This window comes from Drosophila nasuta, chromosome 2R, assembly GCF_023558535.2.
Source record: "Drosophila nasuta strain 15112-1781.00 chromosome 2R, ASM2355853v1, whole genome shotgun sequence".
In the NCBI taxonomy this organism is placed as follows: domain Eukaryota; kingdom Metazoa; phylum Arthropoda; class Insecta; order Diptera; family Drosophilidae; genus Drosophila; species Drosophila nasuta.
In genome coordinates, this window is record NC_083456.1 from 29546427 (window position 1) to 29565980 (window position 19554).

Genomic DNA, 19554 nt, shown 5'->3' on the forward strand with positions numbered 1-19554 from the left:
TAAACGGCCTCGGGGAAAATATAGCACAAATTGTACAGTACAATATCTGAAATGGTCTTCCCACTCTGCACAATCAGTGATAGCGGCAATTTTTGAATTATTTATTTTTTATTTGTCACTTTTGAAATAAAATGTATTTTAATGTTTTGTATACGTCCTTGTTTTTTATTAAAAATTAAATAAAATCTGTTGATGCTGCGAAATTTCTTTTAAAAGTGACTCAAGCTATCGATAGAAATACGATAACATAAACAGATGCGTTTAAAATAAATTATTTCAATGTTTACCTTAAACGGTCATACTTTGAGATTCCTGAAAAACAATATTCCACAATAAAAAACCAAAAACCTGCGTTATTGAACAACATTATTGTTCTGTCCACGCAAGATGGACAATTTTGTAAAGACACTCATCGAGGAGGTCAAATCACAGGGGGTCTTCGACGAGTTTCGCTTTAACTGCTGCTTGGCCGATGTGGACACGAAGCCAGCCTATCAAAATGTACGCAATCGCGTCGAGACGGCTGTCAACGATTTTCTGGCTAAACAACATTGGACACCAGAGACCAACAAGGTGCAGCTGCGCGAACGACTACGCAAACATTTACTCGAGTGAGTTCTGGACCCACTAATAGCGTTCTTTTTAAGTATTCTAATTGCTTTTTTCCAGTTCCGATGTCTTGGACAAGGGAGTTGATCACATAGTTGATCAAGTGGTCAATCCCAAGGTGGCAACAGTATTTGAGCCAAAAATCGAGAGTATTGCCTACAAATATCTAGGCATCGCACCGCCCCCACCACCCGCACATCCTCCACCTCGCCCGCCTCTGCTTCCTGCGCCTCCTTTGCCGCCCTATGCGAGCCACGGCATGGGGCATATGAATGGCGGCGGCAATATGCTGCAGGTGGAGACAACAGGCAGTCTGCTCCCCACAGACTTGGAACAAATTAGTCCGGATTCGGATCGTGCTACCATTAAATCGGATATGAAGGATGATAGCAAGGATGAGGAGCTGCCGCCTCCTGGTGTCGATGACATGGACATGGACTATGATGATACGACTTCACCAGCGTTTGAACCTGCCAGCAGCTTGAAAGAAGACCTCAACAATGGCTCGCTAAACACATCGGATTCACTTAAAGACGCCAAAGAGTTGGCTAACGATTCGCGAGACGCTGGCGCCTCGCAGACATCACAGCTATCGCAGGTGTCCAGCGACAGTCGTCTGACGATTGCATCCACGGATGTACAACAGCCAGCGTCCACAAATAGCTCCAACATAGCCGCTAACATGTCGGAGGAGGCGCAAATGCCGAAGTTCAACGAAAACTCCAGTGAAACGCACGAGAGCAGCGGACGTCAGCTGCACTTTGATATCAAACAAGATGCGATTACGTTCGAGGGTTAGCTGATATAGTATTTTATTAAAAAAGCAACTAACAATTCATTTTTTACAGGCACGGAACGTCACAATTCCATGTCGGAGCAAACCAATGGCGGCACTCAAGCGCTGTCCATTGAAGATGCCATTATGAGTGAGATGAAGGCCAACATAAATGATGTGAATAGCGTGGCATTGGAGCCGACACCAACGCCGCCAGCAGCGCCTATCAAAACGGAACCTGGAGCCGAGAATAATTTTAATGTGTTTACGGACTCGCAGCAGCCCAAAGAAGAGCCAGAAGTACCTGAAATCAAGCCGGAATTGATCAAGCTCGAGGAGGCAAAGCCCAACGAGCCTGAAGCGTTGCCATCTGCAACAACAGAACTCAAGGATGAGGCACTCAAAGCTGGAGAAATAACCGCATCACCTGCTTCGGCGTCCTCCTCGTCCCAGAATAAGAAGCACTCACACTCCAGCGACAGAAAGGACAAGGACAAGGATAAAAACAGGGAGAAGCGTCATCATTCATCATCAGATGACAAGCGTCGCAAGTCGCGAGAGCGTGAAAGGGAACGAGAACGCGATCGTGATCGGGAACATGACAAATCACGCAGCAAAACTTCATCCAGCTCTAAGCACTCCTCACGCTCTTCGCATTCATCCAGCTCGAAGCATCGCAGCAGCAGCAGCTCCAAGCATGACAAGACAAGCTCATCGAGTCGCAGCACCAATCACGAGTCCACTTCTTCCACCAGTAAGCGCAGCTCATCAACGCGTCACGACTCATCCAGTTCATCCTCGCACAAGAAGCACAAATCCAGCTCCAGCTCGTCGAAAAGTCGCGAGAGCCGCGAGCATAGTCATAGTCACAACAGTAGTCATAGTAGTCATCATCATAGCAGTCGCAGTCACAACGGCAGCTCGTCATCCAATTCAAAGCGCAGTGATCGCGATCGGGAGCGTGATCGCGAACGCAACAAATCCAGCTCCAATTCCACAACCTCCAACTCTGCCTCGAATTCCATTAATCCGCCAGCAGCGCCAGCGCCGGCAATCATCCAAGACGATCACAATGAGGAGAAAGCCAAACTGCAGAAACGTCACAGCCACGACTCGAATGATGAGGGCAAGCCTCCAGGTGCAGCGAGCAAACCACAAACTGCAGAGACTGCTGTGGAGTCGCAAACCAAAGAGAAGACAACGAACGGCAAGGCGACGGAGACGAACGGCACCAATGGCACGAATGGCAGCAGTCCATCGGAAGCAGCTCCGGAAATTGTGGAGGCGGGGAATGTGGTGATTGTTAGTGATATGCTGCAACAGTCAACGGCCAGTTTCATTGAGTTGAGCAGTGCGAAACCAGTTGATGAGCAGCACAAACTTGAAGCGGAGGCCAAACAAGCAGTGGAGTTGAATGAAGCTGCGCCCGAACCGGTTGCGGAGTCGGAGAAGAAGCCAGAAAGTGAAGCGACAGCAACAAGTGAGGCAACATCAAGTGAACCAGAGTTGACAGCGGCAACTGAGCCTGAGTTGGCAGCATCAAGTGAGCCTGAGTTGGCAGAATCAACTGAACCCGAGTTGGCCACGTCAACTGAAGCAATTCCTGCACCAAAAGAAGAGAGTGATGTGCAGTCAGAGCCATCCGAAAAACAAATCGAAGAGGATACAAAAAGTACTGACAATAGCCAAAATGAACCCCCAACAACTGAAGAGTCCAAGGCAGATTCTCAGCTAGCTGTAGCAGCAGAGTCTGAGGAAGTTCCGCAAGACTTAAAGGAAGCACCCGAGCCAAGTTCGCTAGCAGCTGCTCCTCTAACTTCTCCGACACCTGCTGAACCCCTCAAGGAATCAGAGTGTACTGAGCCAACTGCAAATCATGTGGAAGCACAAGAAGCAAGCGACGCTTGCACGCACTTTGAGGAGAGCGCCGAGGAGTTCAAAGCTCGTCTACAGCTCATTGAACAGCACATTAAGGATCGTCGCACATTGCTGAATGTCTTCTGCGGCGTCGAGGAGGACGTGAGTCAACCCACGCGTCGCAACAGCGCCAAGCGGCGGCTAAGCAGTGAGGCATCCTCATCGAAACCACACACCACCAGTTGTTCCAGTGGCAGCAGCAGCTCGGGCAGCCCGAATGCCAAGGTGAAGCGCCCTCGAATGTCACCCACACCCTCCGAGATCAGCGTCAACTCTAAGGAAAACGAGGAGCTGGATAAGCATGACAAAGGTAGCTAAAGCGAGACATAAACTAAAAGCAACCATTTAGTAGATTAATAGTAGCACTTGTCAAACCTTCATACAAAAGTACAAAACGCCTTTGCCTCTTTATCTTTTCTCCACATGCCGTCCGCTCGCAAAAACCTTGTATAAAAAAAAAACTCATTTAATCCCATTGTAGTTCTCTAAGGGTAAGCCAGTGTTTTCACCACATCTTTGTTCGCTTTAAATGTGCAGTTCGAAAAAATTTGCTAATTGTTGAAACTAATTTTAATTTATTCACGCTTTGCAGGCGATTTGTCGGCTCGACGTCTCAGCCAGAAGCTGTGTCAGCAGCAGCGTTACACCAACGATGATCTCTACAAGCCCCGTCCACTGTTGTCACAGCGTTCGCGTCGACGCGGCCTGGATGCAATCCTCTAGCTGGCTCTAGCTCTATCTCTAGCTTCAGCTGCTACTGCTGCTCTTTCCTATGTATAAATCGTATCGAATTGAAGCAATAAAAAAAGGCAATTGTTATTGTTGCATTTGAAATTAAGCAAATGTTGTATTATTAATGAACTCAAAGTGGATGTAACTCTGTAATCCTGTCGAGAGATTTTTCCCTATTCACTCCTATATATTTATCACATCGGAAGAACCTAAAATCAATCCAAATTTCTTATTTGTAATCCCAAATTTTAATCGAATTGGATTTAGCTTCATCTCCAGAACCATATCCATATATCTAGATATAGATCACATTTAATAGAAACCTTAAAGTTCTAAATGTTGAATTTGAAATGAAAAACCAACGTTAATTTTCTCCTCTTTTTCTTTTTAATGAGTCTGGGCATTTCTTGCTTCGTTTAACAATATAATGTTGATTTGTTTTTTTCTTTTTAGGGCTACATGTGTTATATATACATATATAATATTGTTATGTATATAAATAATAACAAACAATAAACGTAATAATTATTATGTGTCTGTGTGTGTGTGTCTTGTGTTTTAATGCAATGCGAGGCTAACTTGACTGTGACTTACATTTTTTGTTTGCATTTTTAAGAGAAAAACAAAAAAAAAACTTTGGTACTTAAAGTATACATCCAATTGCGTGGGCCTGATCGAAATGAGGGATCAACAATTAAAGGGATCACGCTCAAGTCAGCTGCAGCATTGCATGGCAGAGTTTTGTAAATTTATCATAAAATACACTAAACGGTTGAATTCTAATTGAAATTTTCCACATTTGTAACAGCAATAATTTGTTTTTAATTTTGTTTTGAATTGTGTATGTTTTAATTGTAATTTGATTACAAATCAATTTTTGTCTTGCGAAACGTTTTATTTTGTATTGTTTTGCTTTGCGTTTAGATTTTTCTTTTCTTTTTTTTTGCTTTAACAACATAAACATAAATATATGTATATAGATATATATATATAATTTTAAATTGGTTTTCTTTTTTTAAAAAAATCATCGTAGTAATACATAATTTTAGGTAATAGTATTTTACAAGTAGGTTTTTTCTCTCATTTCCAAGGTAACATAGATACAATATTAGATTATTATCAGTAATTTTAACAAAGAATTTCGCAGATGACTGTCTCGTATGTGGGTGTGTGTGTGTGTGTGTATGTTGTGTGTGGTGGGTGTGTGTTTGTGTGTGTGTGGCGTGTATGAGAGCGAGAGTTTTGTGCACAACAACAACTACAAATTTTTAACCTCCGACTATGTTCATGGAGTGATAAAACTCTCTCACCGACTCCCGCGTCGAGTATTCATACAAAAAGCAACTGGAACCGAGCACCGTCGCCATCATCGTCGTCGCTCCATCGCCTGCTCCGCATTTGGCTGACAGATGTTTCAAACATCGTGCCACCCACATTTATGGCTTTCTTGTTGCGGGGCTCCGTTCCAAATCACTTTCATTTTTGTTTTGTTTTGTTTTAACTAAAAGCTACGCTTATGTTTTTAGTCGCTGCTGGTGCTGCTGCTGTTGACGCGCTGCTTCATCGCGTCCAGACGCCTCAGCCTTACGTACTGGAGAAGCCCCGCTCGTAGGGACCCTTCACCTCCGTATGCCTCGTATGCAGATTGATTGTGGGCGCCGCCGTTCGTGTCGACAGCTCGCAGACTGTTTTAATGGCACCCGCGGCATTCACTGTTGGCGGTGCCGGATGCAGCACAGCCCCATCCTTGGCCACACCAGCGACTGTTATCTCGGGCAGCTCGGCCTCATGCTCATCCGACTCGCTCTTGGGCAGCACATAGTCGGTGGCCCGCTGCTGCGGTGTCTGCAACTCCGAGCGACCCGTAATTGACGATTTGTATTTCTCCGAATCCATGCCGCACAGATAGAACTTGAAGAACTCATATGTGGACCAGCAAATGGCCGTGGCGGGCATAGCGTACAGCACACGAGCTGTCATGCCCTTGAAGAAACCCATTGGGCCAGCCATGCGGTAGATCTGCAAAGCAACAACAGACAATTAGCCAAGAACTATTTTTGGGGCATGTTATACAAAAATAAAGACTATTAGTTAAAAGCATTTATGTTATATATAGAAAAGTGTTCGACCTGATTCACTGATTTCTAAATTTGCCATTCGATCGAGTAATCAAAATGCGTTTTCTGAACATTTCAACTTTTTCAACTTTTTAAAATCATCAAGTCAAATTATCTGAGTACGAAACTAATTTAAGTTAAGACACAAACCTAAGCACGTTTTTTACCACTGCTTATCGTAGACACCCACCCTTAATCTTTGAGATCTAACTATTTTTAAGGACAGTGCTATATTCTCTCTACTTCTACTCAACAGAAAATAACTCCACTATCACCGTAAACTTACCTTTCGGATAGCCTCGATCATACCCTGTGTCAGGCCCGTCTCCTGTGTATTGAGCAACGTCTTTACCACGTCCAGAGGCGTCGTTATGGCCGCCGCCGAAGCGCCAGCTGCTGCGCCTGCCACCATGTGCACCACTGGACTGTACTTGCGTTCCACATTCAGCTGTGAAATGAAATTTCAATTATAATAAATACTTTAAGCACATAAAATGATCGATTCTCTTACCCTATTCTGCAGAAATTCGTATGTGGTAAAGTGAATCGTCTGATATGGTATGTTCATGACGAGCTGCGTCCAGTAGGAGCGATAGAAGGCATGTAATCCTTCCTTTTGATACACATCCCGCATGCATCGCACCACCGAGGTGTATGGCGAGTTGTACATTTGCATGCGTTGTTTGATCACGTCCGTGGGATTGGAGATGGCATCGTGAACCAGCGTCGCCAACGCACCAGATAGAACTGCGAGATAAAAAGGATAGATTAATATTAGTATTTTATATTTAATACTAAGTAACGTAAATAATTGCAATCAATTTGTGATCAAGATAATAATGGGATAAGAAAGATATAATTATGTACGCTAAGAATTAGCAACGCTTCTTTTACATTGACAATCTAGCCGAAGTATCGAGAGCAAACTTTTTAAAAGATTAAAATAAGTTTAAATTGCAAATCCTAAAATCAGTAATTAAAGAATACAAAGTAGAAATGTATGAAAACAGAATTATTGGCACTCCAAGCCAAGACAACAACCGGTAATTTTTAATTTCGAACATCGAACGAATCGGAGATCGAGGAAAAGCGTGGATGCTTCAACGCTGTGCTTGCGCTTTGTTTGTGTGCGTATATTAGTGTACGTAAGCAAGTGAAGTTTTGCAACTGCGCGTCAATTTTGTTTTTCAGCGACGAAAGCTCGACAACGAATAGGACTAAAAATACTCATGTCATAGATGTGTGCAATTAAGTAATGCGAGCCTAAAGACTGCGATGGCTCTGTTTTTAAGGACTGTCCTAAGAACTGCTTATTGTATGTTTGACATATCTTTTATACCTTTAAAACTTTGCTTCTAAATGTTTGGGTATTTATAATCAATGAAAAGAGCTAAGAAAGTTTCCATTAATTATTATTATCATAGTTATCTATTAAATGGTTTCCCTTACGCGAATTTTTTGTGGAATTTTTGCAATAAAATTTCTTTCTATGGATGCAATATCAATTCACTAAAACGTACCGTAATTCAAATGATTGTGTGATGTAACTTTGGTCAGCTGCTCCTTGGTCATCTCATAGACAGCAAAGTACAAAGAATGCGCCGGTCCAGCACCCGCAACCACGGCGCTTGCTCCTCTAATTGGCCTGCAAACCAAATATAAAGTTTAATAACAAAGTTTACTTTAAGACGATCAATGTTAAGATTACTTACCTCATGATGCCCTCGCGGGTGATCATGTTCTGAAAGGTGCCCATGATGTTCAAGTGTTTGGTCGGTGACGTCAGGCTCTGCATACGGGTCTAAAGATTGAAAAGAAAAGTCTTTTAGTATTTATTTTCAATTATGTGATATACATTATAATGCAATAATGAATTGCAACAAAGTTTCCCTTGGGGAAAGAACAGAAATCGCCCTGCATTTTTATGGTTTTATTGGCTAAATTGAATTTCACTAGAAATATAAAGAATGCGACAGCAGCTGTACAAACTCAAGTCGATTGCATCACTTGATACCAATTTCATGTCCGGTCCAAATGACCAAATGCACTCACACAGATCTTTAGGGTAGACTAATAAAACAATATGATAAGATGCAGCCAAAGTTACGTGACATTTCTCAGTCTTGCAAACAGATGATTCACAATGATAGTACATGTTCTTTACTTTTCTTTTGGTTAAAGTCGAAAAATATAAATTTAAAATTACGCGACGTGAAATTTCAAAAATTCCACCCTGGTGAAATAAAGCTTGAACATTGATTGTTGCAGAAGCAGTAAATTAGACGTGAAATTGGGTAGAACGTAGATATACATACTACATGTATAATATAAAAATAATCCCATAAAAAAGGTTTTAGATGCCTCAATTTCAGAGATTATATTGCATTATTTAATTTCACAACATTTCTATTGCTAAATCTAGTTATACTTGAATCTTCTATCGTAATTTTAGGGTTCAAGCTAACAATTGCAATTATTTTATAAAGCGTACACAAAAATATTGTTTGTAATAATTTTGTATGACAAAGTCAATTGTCAATTTCCTCATATGACTAGTGGGTGTAAACTCACATAGTCGAGCAGCTCGCTTTCTGATTGATCAGTGATCAAACTTTATATATTTTCAAATATATATATGTACATCTGAGTGCAGTATACATATGCAATGAGGCTGAGCACAGCATCCACATTGTAAATTATAGAGAGAGTTATGAACGCGAATACGATAAGATAATCTAGGAATAACAACACAACACTTATCTACTCATATGGCGAGTACCAAGTCACAATGATACATACATATGTATGCAAGTATATAGTATATAGTATATAGTATATGCATGTCTGGTGCTATCATTCCAAGAAAAACGACGTCAACGAGAGGGCTGCCCAAGGTGATGGAAATCAAGCATTTTGAACACCAGTCAACAACAACAACAAAAGTCGAGTGAAGATCAATCAGTTTCCCCCCTCCTTATAATTAAAAACCTACAAACATACATATATACGTACATACATATATATTGAATCTAGTAGCGGTGAATGAAGTGTTTACCGATGATAAAATAGAACAACAAATAAGGTTATTTCACCACAAGCTGACACTGAATGTAACATAAACCACCGAATAGAATCCACACATCAACATCAAATCGAATAGGTTCCACATAGTCCACCCACAAACAGTTCCTCATACTGCACTGATTTAAGCGATAAGGTAAAATAAAAACCAAATCGTTGTCAGCGCGATTATTTATAAACTAAAAGCTAGTAGTCTGTTTAATTGCCATTCAATTGAGCTCTTATTTATATTGTTATTGTGGTTCAGTCACCACATATACACATACATATGCACGCTATACATATAGAGAAAAGTACAGACGATGTATACTAGAAAATTAGTTTGTCAGCGTGACAATGAATATGATTACTCGAGACTTGATGATGACGCCGGGAATCCCTTGCCAGCTTTTGTTTGGCATTTAATTGGGCGCCGCCCGTCAAATATGGATCGTATGCGAGAACCCCCCCAAAACCAGATAGAAGATATTGACAAATGTCATCGTTTTGATTCGGATATATTCCATTTCAGTGTCACGAAGAAGAGCTGGGGTGAAAATCAATAAACGTTCGTTGAGCGTAGAAATGCATTCGCCAAAAACCGAATGTTTCGCTTAAAACAAAAGAATCGAACAATCCAAGTGTATGCATAGTATGTATATGGCATATGTGGTTGTGCATATATGTATGTACATATGTACATATAAGAAAATTAATATATGCGCTTATATCGAGACAGCAGTGCCGCAATGCCGCTCAATAGCGAAGTTCTCGCATATTCATACAACATTTTATATAAGCACGCATAGCTGTTTAGTTTTAACACTAATACGGTACACATTTGCTAAGTCACACAAAGTTCCATTTCAAATTTAACGATCGATTTCCCAGGAAAAGGTTCAAACAGTCGTTTCCTTCTTTGCTTAAAACTTGGATTACACAAAATCTATTCATGAAAAGTTAGCTGCTAAATTAGTGTTTGCTATATAGGAAAGCTTTACTGTAATTACAGGTACATGTTTATTTCAATCGCAGCTCACATTTACTAAATTCTACAAAGTACTTTAAAAAAAAATGCAAAGATCGATTCTACGAAAACAGTTTAAAATCGATTACAACAATCGATTGAAATAACCATTTTGTTAGCGAAGCTACACTGTAATTGGACATTGTCATGCATGCAAGTTGCGAAACAAAGTTAAATTCATGAATTGCCGGCATTTGTCAGTATTCTTTTCATATATATTTTTTTTAATATAATACTACCCAGATTAGTTTTTTTTTCTATGCTTGAGCTAGATTTGCTGCCAAGCAGCGTGACAGCGCTAACGCGCGAGTTAATCTTATCAAAATGTTATAAATACGACAAGAACGTGCTCTGATAAGCAGAGCACCCAAAAAAATAATATAAGGTGGGTAAAGTAAGTAACATGACGCCCAACCAGCTGAGCTGAGCATTCGCCCTCTTGCCCATGCCACCGACCACAAAAACTTTATTAGTGGCGAGCAACGCGCGCATTTGATTCAATACAGCCAACAACCAAAATACCAAGGAATTACATCACGCTTATGCGAAGGCATAAGACGAAAACACTGACGCACACACATAAACATAACACTGACACACACGCATACTCATACATGCATATGCATGCCATGCAAACAAATACATAGACTGTAGATATGCGCAATTGTGAGGTTAGGTGCATTATATGTTGCACTACTTTTTTTTGTGATTACATACAACAGCAGTATTTTTCATAAGGTTGTTTTTTTTTTTGGACTCACCTTCACCGAGTCCAGCGGATACATGACAATGTGCTCCAATATGCCAGCTAATGCACCAGCCGTCATATTGATGCCAACGCTGGTCGTTGGCAATGATTCGTAATCATCGATATTCATTGTTTTGGATTGAAAAGTGAACTCCTTGCCTTTGCGTTATATTTTATTGGCGTTTCTTTTGCTTTGACTGTGTGATTTCTCTTCGCTTCTGGCTTGCACCACAACTTTCGCAGCGAGTTTACCAGCTGATGATAAGCAACAACGACAACCACGACGACGACGCACTCGTTTTAAATTGTGATATTTTTGCTTGCTTCAATTGTAAGTTACACTCGCACACACGCATACATAAGCAAACGCACTCACGGGAATCTAAGATTGGGTAGATGTTGTTGTTGCTACAGCTATTTGGTTTCAGAATTCTTCTGATTGCCGGTTCTACTTCTTCAAATTTGCACACTTGTAATTTTGTTGTATAACACACGGTCACACAGGCTGCTGCTTCTTTTCTTTTTCGTAGTGTGCGTGTGTGCGTACTAAGGATGGGGAAGCGGGGGCGGCGACGACGACGACGGCGACAACTACACGATATACTATTTTATAATTGACGGGGAGCGCTCTCCACCTCCACACCACACGACGAACAATAATGAAATGTAGCCGTTGTTGAAGCCAGCCGTTGCCGACGTTCTTGTTGGTGCTGCTGCTCGCTCGCTAGCTTTTTAAGTGACGACTCTCGCTGCTGCTGCTGCTGCGCTGCTTCCGTGGCGCATTCTATTGAATTGCGGGTTTAACTGCGAATATAATATACAACATATGTATATACGATATAGACAATTTATAATCAGTCCAATGGTTATTTGTATTTGTGATAAACACTCACGCAAATGTTGAAGTCAATTTCTTAGCAAACTACTATTCAAGTCTTACGGTCGCAGTGTTTTGCGTATTTGTATGTGTGTGTGCACGTGCGTGTGTATGCGTGTGTGTGTGGGGAGAAAAATTGTTTCAAAGCGGAATGTCAAAAACAGCTTGTACCGCTTATGTTATCGAATATCGCAAGCGCTGTATGCAGCTCACTAAATATTTTGACTAGCATTCAGAAGGTTGTAAATTAAAAATACTTATTGTCATTATTTTGTGAACGAACTGGCAACGCTGAGACTTCATATTTATATGCTTTGTCTGCGGCGCGACGGCGTCATTCTCTTTGCGAAAAGTAATCGGTTGGTTCGTCGTCGGTCAGATATTCTGACGTAGAAAAACCTTAGTGGACGTCTGGGAAGTTGGTAGTGACGTGGCCATTTAGGCAAATTAACTTAACTATTGTTCTTAGTCAACTGCAACTTTAATTGCAACTAGCAGGATGAAGTATTTCCTGCTGCTAAGCATTTTGCTTTTAGCTGGTAAGTGTTGCCACGCTTCATTAATGCCATTTTTCTTTTCTAGCCGGCATGTTAACCTAATTTCTGGTGTACAATTTAATTTTTCCAATTAGGAGCGCATCAAATTGTCGCAGATGACGTTAATGATGCTGCTAGCGCGGAAACCATTGACTTGAATTTGGGATCTTTCAAGGAAGCCTCCCGCACAGGTAAGTGAAGGGTGAAAAGAGAAAGGAGATAAAGGCGAGTGCGGTCAACGCAATTGCTGCCTGCGTTTTGTACACGTCAGCGTTAAGCGTTTACCGTTGCAATTGTAGTAGACGCCCCCCTTCCTTATCTACGCATGTATATAGATACCCGCTTAAGCTAACGTGTCTCTGTATTTGTATGTATTGTTACGGTAGATGCCGAGACGCTGAAGCGCGAAGAGGAAGCTATTAAATTGGACGGTTTGAATGTTGCGCAGCTGAAAGAAATACGCGAAAAGGTTTGTAAACACAACCAGAAACAAACACGTATCTCTCCATCATACATATACACACCCTTACACACACACATATACGCCTATAAATTCGCTCCATTTCATTCATTAAACATTTGTTGAATGGGCAAATATTTATTGTTTGCAAAGCTAAATATGTAATTTAGCGATCATATTTATTGCTTTTTTTAAATTTGATTTGTACGTTTCCTTGTATTTTTGTAATTTGTTTTATTCATTAATGTTTTAATATTTAATGTTTTAATATTTAATTTATTCTCTTTATATATTTTTTTGCTAAACCGTTTTTAATATTTTCTTTAAATTGTAATTTACTTTAAAGCTTTGCATTTTATTTTTCTTTTTTGTATTTTTTATTTTTGTATTCCATTATTATATTAGTTTCCAATTATCTTAGTTAAATTTAAGACACATCAATAAGTTTTCATAATTATAAAATTAATTTTTGTATTCCATTATTATATTAGTTTCCAATTATCTTAGTTAAATTTACAACATCCATATGTTTTCATAATTATAAAATTATTCTTTATTTGTTTGCAGGCTGAGAAGTTCACTTTCCAAACGGAAGTGAATCGCATGATGAAGTTGATCATCAACTCGCTGTACCGCAACAAGGAAATTTTCCTGCGTGAACTGATTTCCAATGCCTCCGATGCCATCGATAAGATTCGTCTCTTGGCTTTGACCGATCGCAAGGAACTCGAATCCAATCCTGAGCTGCATATTCGTATCAAAGCGGACAAGGAGAACAAGGTGCTGCACATTCTGGACTCTGGCATTGGCATGACCCATCAGGATCTTATCAATAATCTGGGCACAATTGCCAAGTCCGGCACTGCCGATTTCTTGGCCAAAATGCAGGATCCCAGCAAGTCCGAGGGACAGGATTTGAATGATATGATTGGACAGTTTGGTGTTGGTTTCTATTCCGCTTTCCTCGTTGCTGACCGTGTGGTCGTCACCACCAAGCACAACGATGACAAGCAATACATTTGGGAGTCGGATGCCAACAGCTTCAGCATCACCGAGGATCCACGTGGCGACACCCTGAAACGTGGCTCCATTATTTCCCTGTACCTGAAGGATGAGGCCCAGGACTTCCTTGAGGAGGACACAGTTCGCGAATTGATTCGCAAGTACTCGCAGTTCATCAACTTCCCTATTCTGATGTGGTCCAGCAAGACTGTGGATGAGGAAGTGCCCGTGGAGGAGGAAGCCAAGCCTGAGAAGACAGAAGATGATGTCGAGGAGGCTGATGAGGATGCCAAGGTCGAGGAAGACAATGAGGATGATAAGCCAAAGACCAAGAAGGTGTCGAAGACCATCTGGGATTGGATGCTGATCAACGACAGCAAACCCATCTGGACGCGCAAACCTGCCGAGGTCACCGAAGAAGAGTACAACGCCTTCTACAAGAGTTTGACCAAGGACTCGAGCGAACCTTTGACCCAAACACATTTCATTGCCGAAGGCGAAGTCACCTTCAAGAGTTTGTTATACATTCCAAAGGTTCAGCCATCCGAATCCTTCAACCGTTATGGCACCAAGTCCGACAACATCAAGCTCTACGTGCGTCGCGTTTTCATCACCGATGAATTCAACGACATGATGCCCAACTATTTGAGTTTCATTCGTGGTGTTGTTGACTCTGATGATTTGCCTTTGAATGTGTCTCGTGAGAATCTGCAACAGCACAAGCTGATCAAGGTGATCAAGAAGAAACTGGTACGCAAGGTGCTTGACATGATTAAGAAGATCAACAAGGAAGAATATGAGAAGTTCTGGAAGGAGTTCTCCACCAAGTAAGTGCTTTACTAGGCAGCTTTTAACTTAAGATACTTATTGGACTTTTTTGTAGCATCAAATTGGGTATCATGGAGGATCCCAGCAATCGTTCGCGTCTCGCCAAGCTGTTGCGTTTCCAGACCTCCAATGGCAAGAGCGTCACCTCGCTGGCCGAGTACGTGGAACGCATGAAGTCCAAGCAGGAGCACATCTACTACATTGCCGGTGCCAACCGCGCTGAGGTCGAGAAGTCGCCTTTCGTTGAGCGTCTGCTGAGCAAGGGTTACGAGGTGCTCTACCTCGTTGAGGCTGTGGATGAATACTGCATTTCTGCACTGCCCGAATTCGATGGCAAGAAGTTCCAGAACGTAGCCAAGGAAGGTTTCAAGCTCAACGAGTCGGAGAAGAGCAAGGAGAAGTTCGAGACACTGAAGAACACTTTTGAGCCTTTGGTGAAATGGTTGAATGATGTCGCCCTGAAGGATCAGATCTCCAAGGCTCAGATCTCTGAGCGTTTGAGCAACTCGCCTTGCGCTTTGGTCGCTGGTGTCTTTGGCTGGACCGGCAACATGGAGCGTCTGGCTATGTCGAATGCCCATCAGAAGGCTGATGATCCACAACGTAGTTACTATTTGAACCAGAAGAAGACATTGGAGATTAATCCCAGGCATCCATTGATGCGTGAGCTGTTGCGTCGTGTCGAGGCTGATGAGGCCGATGAGACTGCCAAGGATATGGCTGTTATGATGTTCCGCACGGCGACGTTGCGTTCCGGCTACATGCTGCAGGAGACTTCCACGTTTGCCGACAGCATTGAGAAAATGATGCGACAAACGTTGGGCGTGGCTCAAGATGAACAGATCGAGCTCGATGAGGAGGAAGACGATGATGCTGATGATGTTAAGGCCAGCAGCAGCAGCGAGGCGAACACGAACGCCGAGGATGATGAGGAGGAGTCACAGCACGATGAACTCTAATTCCAGTCAATGAAATTTGTGTAAATATAAGAGATCTTCGTGGCATACAGACTGACTTCACAAGTAATCCATAACGCATTTTGGGGCACACACAGGAATACAGTACCGTTGCATCAACAGTACTTGGCTCCTCCTTAGCCACGTGCCTAGTTTCTAAGTAAGACAATTTCGTAATATTCCCAAAACACATCAAGCTCTCTGTGTGCTCAAAAACATAAAACGTAAACTTTATTCATAAATTATAAACAAATGAAAAATGTATGAAAACTGAATGCGCTACCGTAAAGAAAAATATAAATGAATTGCTAAATGTAATATTTGTATGAGTCATGATTATTGGGGAGTGTCTTTTTAATTAAATATAGTAGGTCAATAGGGTTTTGTTTGACCTTGCCACGGTTCAAATTTCAATCGACCGTTAAACGATGTTGTTGCCCTGGTAGCAGGCAGTCATGCGTCGATAAGTTCAAGATGTTGTTATCGATTGAGTTATCGAGAGTTTTGTCAGCACTATTTGTGCGAAGTAAACACTGATAAATCGAACGCAGCTGTGGCGGCAAATACTGTGCAATTCTTGTTGTAAAGTTTTGATAATGGAAATTTGCATAAAATGGAGCATGTGCCGCACCTGCACCAACGACAGTGGAGCTCTGCTACAACCGCTCTTCGACGATCCAAAAGTGGCGCAACAGCTGCAGCAATACGCCGGAGTTGAGGTACATATAAACAATGTTAAACTTTGCTCCTAAAGCAGATCAACATTTAATTATATGCTATTTTATGTAGTTGAGAGCTGACGATGGATTACCCGATCAAATATGTACAGTTTGTGTGGCAAACTTGGACTTGGTGCACACATTTCTAACGGGCTGCAAGAAAGCCGACGAACATCTGAGAAATGTGGTGCGTCGCACGATGTCCTCGAGAAGTTGCTTTCCAAAGGTGTCTTTGGAGTCCGAGGAGAAACCAGTGAAAGTGGCAACAGAGGCACGACAGCGCAAACAAATTATTTCGGAGAGAAACGCTAAGAGTTTGTTGACTTCTCGAGCTAAAGAAGCAGCCGATGAAACTGTTTTAATAAGCTCAGCAGTTAAGGAACTGGAGTTGTCGAAAACAACAGCGAAATCACGCATTGACGACGAACAATATGTGGTTGTCATGAATCCCACAACAACGACAGACACCGACGACAGCGAATACATCATAACCGATCATCACTACGAAGAAGACGACGAGCAGATTGAGGAGAACAATCTGCCAGCTGACGAACCCTCCAGTGCGGATCTTGTGGCTGCTATTAAACTGGAGCAGGAAACTGCAGTGGCAACGCATTCCATTGACTTGGGCGCTGCTTGTGAGCCGTCGAGTTTCCCTAAGCACAGCTGTTCTAAGTGCGGAAATTCGTTTCCAAATCGCACGCAGCTCAAAGCGCATTTGCGCACACATGGCAAGGAGAAGAGCTTTGAGTGCGAGTAAGTAAAAGACTTTTTCAAGGCAAAGGAAATCTCTTGAACCCATTTCCTTAACAGACTTTGTGGCAAGCGTTTCAATGCCGCCTGCAATCTGACGACTCACATTCGGACGCACACAGGAGAGAAGCCATTTGAATGCGCTCACTGCAGTCGTCGCTTTGCCGATCCCAGCACGCATCGCAAACACGAACGGTGAGTAGTCAAAGTTGTTTATATCCTTGAACTAATCTTTTCTTTTCTATAGGATGCACACGAATGAACGTCCTTATGCCTGCGATATCTGTGCCAAAACCTTTTCGTTGTCAACCACCTTGAAGGCTCATTTTCTTTCGCATTCCAATGAAAAACCGCACAAATGTCATATTTGCAACAAAGGCTTTCGACTGCCACATCAACTAAAGGCCCATAAAAAGACACACGCTCATCGTTTCGAACTGGGCGTCACGTCCTACACCCAGGAGGAAGATGAAGAGGACGACTACTCAAGGAGCTGACTGCGCTTTAAAGCATAGCTTAGACTTTAAATTTCGCTCCTATGGTAGCCAAAATATACGATAAGAAAAAAGTACGATTGAAAATTAAATTGTATATTTTATATGCTTCGTCTAACTTAAAACTAATCCATATCCTGGTGGAGCATGTAACTGGTTGAGCTGGCAAACGCTTGCTCCTCTTTGCTGCGATGAGTCAGCGTTTGCAGATGCGCTTTCAGTTGATGCAGTAGCGTGAAGGATTTGGAGCAAATGCTGCAGCTGCAAAGACGAGTTCATTTAGTATTCATCGGGGAACGTATAAGTTAGATTGCATTAACAGCTCTACTCACTTGAAATTTTTTTCGCCCGAGTGCACCAGACTGTGATTCTTAAGGATGGCCGTGTGCGTGAACGTTTTCCCGCATTCCTTGCACTCGTAGGGTCGTGTGTTGGTGTGGACACGTTCATGACGCACCTTCTCGCTGCGATCGTAGAAATGTCGATCGCAGTAGAGACATTTATAAGGTCGCTCTCCCGTGTGGCGTCTAATGTGAGCACGCAACTCGCCCATTTGCCGAAAAGATTTGCAGCAGATTCTAGAAAGGGAAAATAAAGATTATTGATTTATAGGCGTTCTCAAATCGAACACTGTGACTTACTCGCATTGATGTGGCTTGTAGTCGGTGTGCGCCATCATGTGGGCGGTGAATGCCGCCTTCTTTGGATACACATTGCCGCACAGATTGCACATGTATTTGGTGGGCGAATTCTCGCCTAGATTGTCCACTTTTAACGCAGGTTCTCCTTTCGTTTTGCGCTTCACTTTGAGTTCGTTGTCGGGTTTGCGCGGTCTGCCGGGTTTACGTTTCGCAGACGTTGTACTTGGACGCGGATCAGGCGATGGTGTGGGCGATAAGAAATCTTCATTGTCTTCCGAAAAGTTGCCATCGCATGTCTCCAACTTTACATCGTCCTCGCCATACAGCATGGACTGCTCCACTTCGACGGCCTCGCACTGCTCATCATTATATTGTTGCTGGTCCAAATCAGTTATAATCTCTGGCAGTTTATGTTTGGCACTGGCTTCAGTTGCCTCAACTGTAACTGCCACATTGTCTGTCACATAGTTTTCCTCGTAATAGTCGACAACATAGTCCAGCTCAGCAGAGTCGGCAGACTGCATATCCTCCTCCTCCTCCTCATCCTCATCGTCATTGCAATTACTGTAATGTTTCAGTGTTTGCAGCTGCAGTGTTTCATACAAATATTCAAAATAGACACTTTCGCTAGCATTCAGCAAATCGTCGGGCTTCTCATGCCCCAGAAATGTGCTCTCCAAATACACCTGGGAGTTGAGACACATTTGACGAAAGCTGAACCACATTTTGACAAATTCACAGCAACGTTCGCAGACTTTTGTGGGTAGCAGCGATGAGCGTCGTATCTGCAAAGTTTTTTTTTAATATACCCGCAATTGCTCACACTTAATAGGCTTACTCTGATGCCGCAGCAGTATTCAATTTGGTTATTCAGTCGCAGTTTGGCGGCCTCGTTATCATCTGACGCCTCCTCCTCCACTTCATCATTATCCACAGCTGCATCCTCGGTAAAAAGCGAACGCATGGCATTTTCAGTGCACTCACCAAGGCAAACACGACATTTGTTTCTATCAACCGGCGTTTCATCTGTCGTTTCCATTGTTAAACTAATAATCTACGCGCTTGCAACATTCACTGCAAGTTTTTTGTGGCTTTCAACTATTTTTTTGTTTACTGTCCACGATAGGCAGTCGATAACTGGTGAATCGATAGCAAGCAAGTCGGCGATTGTTGAACACGATAACTAGGTAATTTTCGCGTATTTCAAACAGGTTAGCAGCTCATTCTCTAGCCGTGCAATTAAATTTAAGAATTTAATTGCATTTAATTAAACATTTTCTAATAGGGTTTGTTTTAGTCTAGT

General features: G+C 42.2%; 5 protein-coding genes across 5 annotated transcripts; 3 read left to right on the forward strand and 2 right to left on the reverse strand.

Moving 5' to 3' along the window:
* The first annotated feature begins 235 nt into the window (after positions 1–235).
* Positions 236–4136, forward strand: LOC132784338 (uncharacterized). Its single transcript, XM_060789878.1, has 4 exons — positions 236–611; positions 670–1403; positions 1458–3611; positions 3894–4136. The coding sequence occupies exons 1-4, from the start codon at positions 388–390 to the stop codon at positions 4022–4024; spliced, it is 3243 nt and encodes a 1080-aa protein (XP_060645861.1). The 5' UTR covers positions 236–387; the 3' UTR covers positions 4025–4136.
* Positions 4137–4397: 261 nt separating this feature from the next.
* LOC132784343 (mitoferrin) lies at positions 4398–12009 on the reverse strand. Its single transcript, XM_060789886.1, has 7 exons — positions 11879–12009; positions 10999–11789; positions 7863–7951; positions 7671–7795; positions 6662–6897; positions 6437–6598; positions 4398–6052 (listed from the first exon to the last, which is right to left on the reverse strand). Exons 2-7 carry the CDS (start codon positions 11113–11115, stop codon positions 5618–5620), a joined length of 1164 nt encoding a protein of 387 aa, XP_060645869.1. The 5' UTR covers positions 11116–11789; positions 11879–12009; the 3' UTR covers positions 4398–5617.
* Positions 12010–12194: 185 nt separating this feature from the next.
* Positions 12195–15962, forward strand: LOC132784340 (endoplasmin). Its single transcript, XM_060789881.1, has 5 exons — positions 12195–12401; positions 12494–12589; positions 12785–12867; positions 13426–14687; positions 14744–15962. Exons 1-5 carry the CDS (start codon positions 12362–12364, stop codon positions 15645–15647), a joined length of 2385 nt encoding a protein of 794 aa, XP_060645864.1. The 5' UTR covers positions 12195–12361; the 3' UTR covers positions 15648–15962.
* A 196-nt stretch (positions 15963–16158) lies between these two features.
* Positions 16159–17687, forward strand: LOC132787879 (zinc finger protein 572). The gene is made up of 4 exons (XM_060795218.1): positions 16159–16363; positions 16434–17119; positions 17177–17311; positions 17364–17687. The coding sequence occupies exons 1-4, from the start codon at positions 16241–16243 to the stop codon at positions 17611–17613; spliced, it is 1194 nt and encodes a 397-aa protein (XP_060651201.1). The 5' UTR covers positions 16159–16240; the 3' UTR covers positions 17614–17687.
* An 11-nt stretch (positions 17688–17698) lies between these two features.
* LOC132787878 (zinc finger protein 892) lies at positions 17699–19393 on the reverse strand. Its single transcript, XM_060795217.1, has 4 exons — positions 19090–19393; positions 18252–19036; positions 17943–18188; positions 17699–17871 (listed from the first exon to the last, which is right to left on the reverse strand). Exons 1-4 carry the CDS (start codon positions 19288–19290, stop codon positions 17736–17738), a joined length of 1368 nt encoding a protein of 455 aa, XP_060651200.1. The 5' UTR covers positions 19291–19393; the 3' UTR covers positions 17699–17735.
* Positions 19394–19554: the final 161 nt, after the last annotated feature.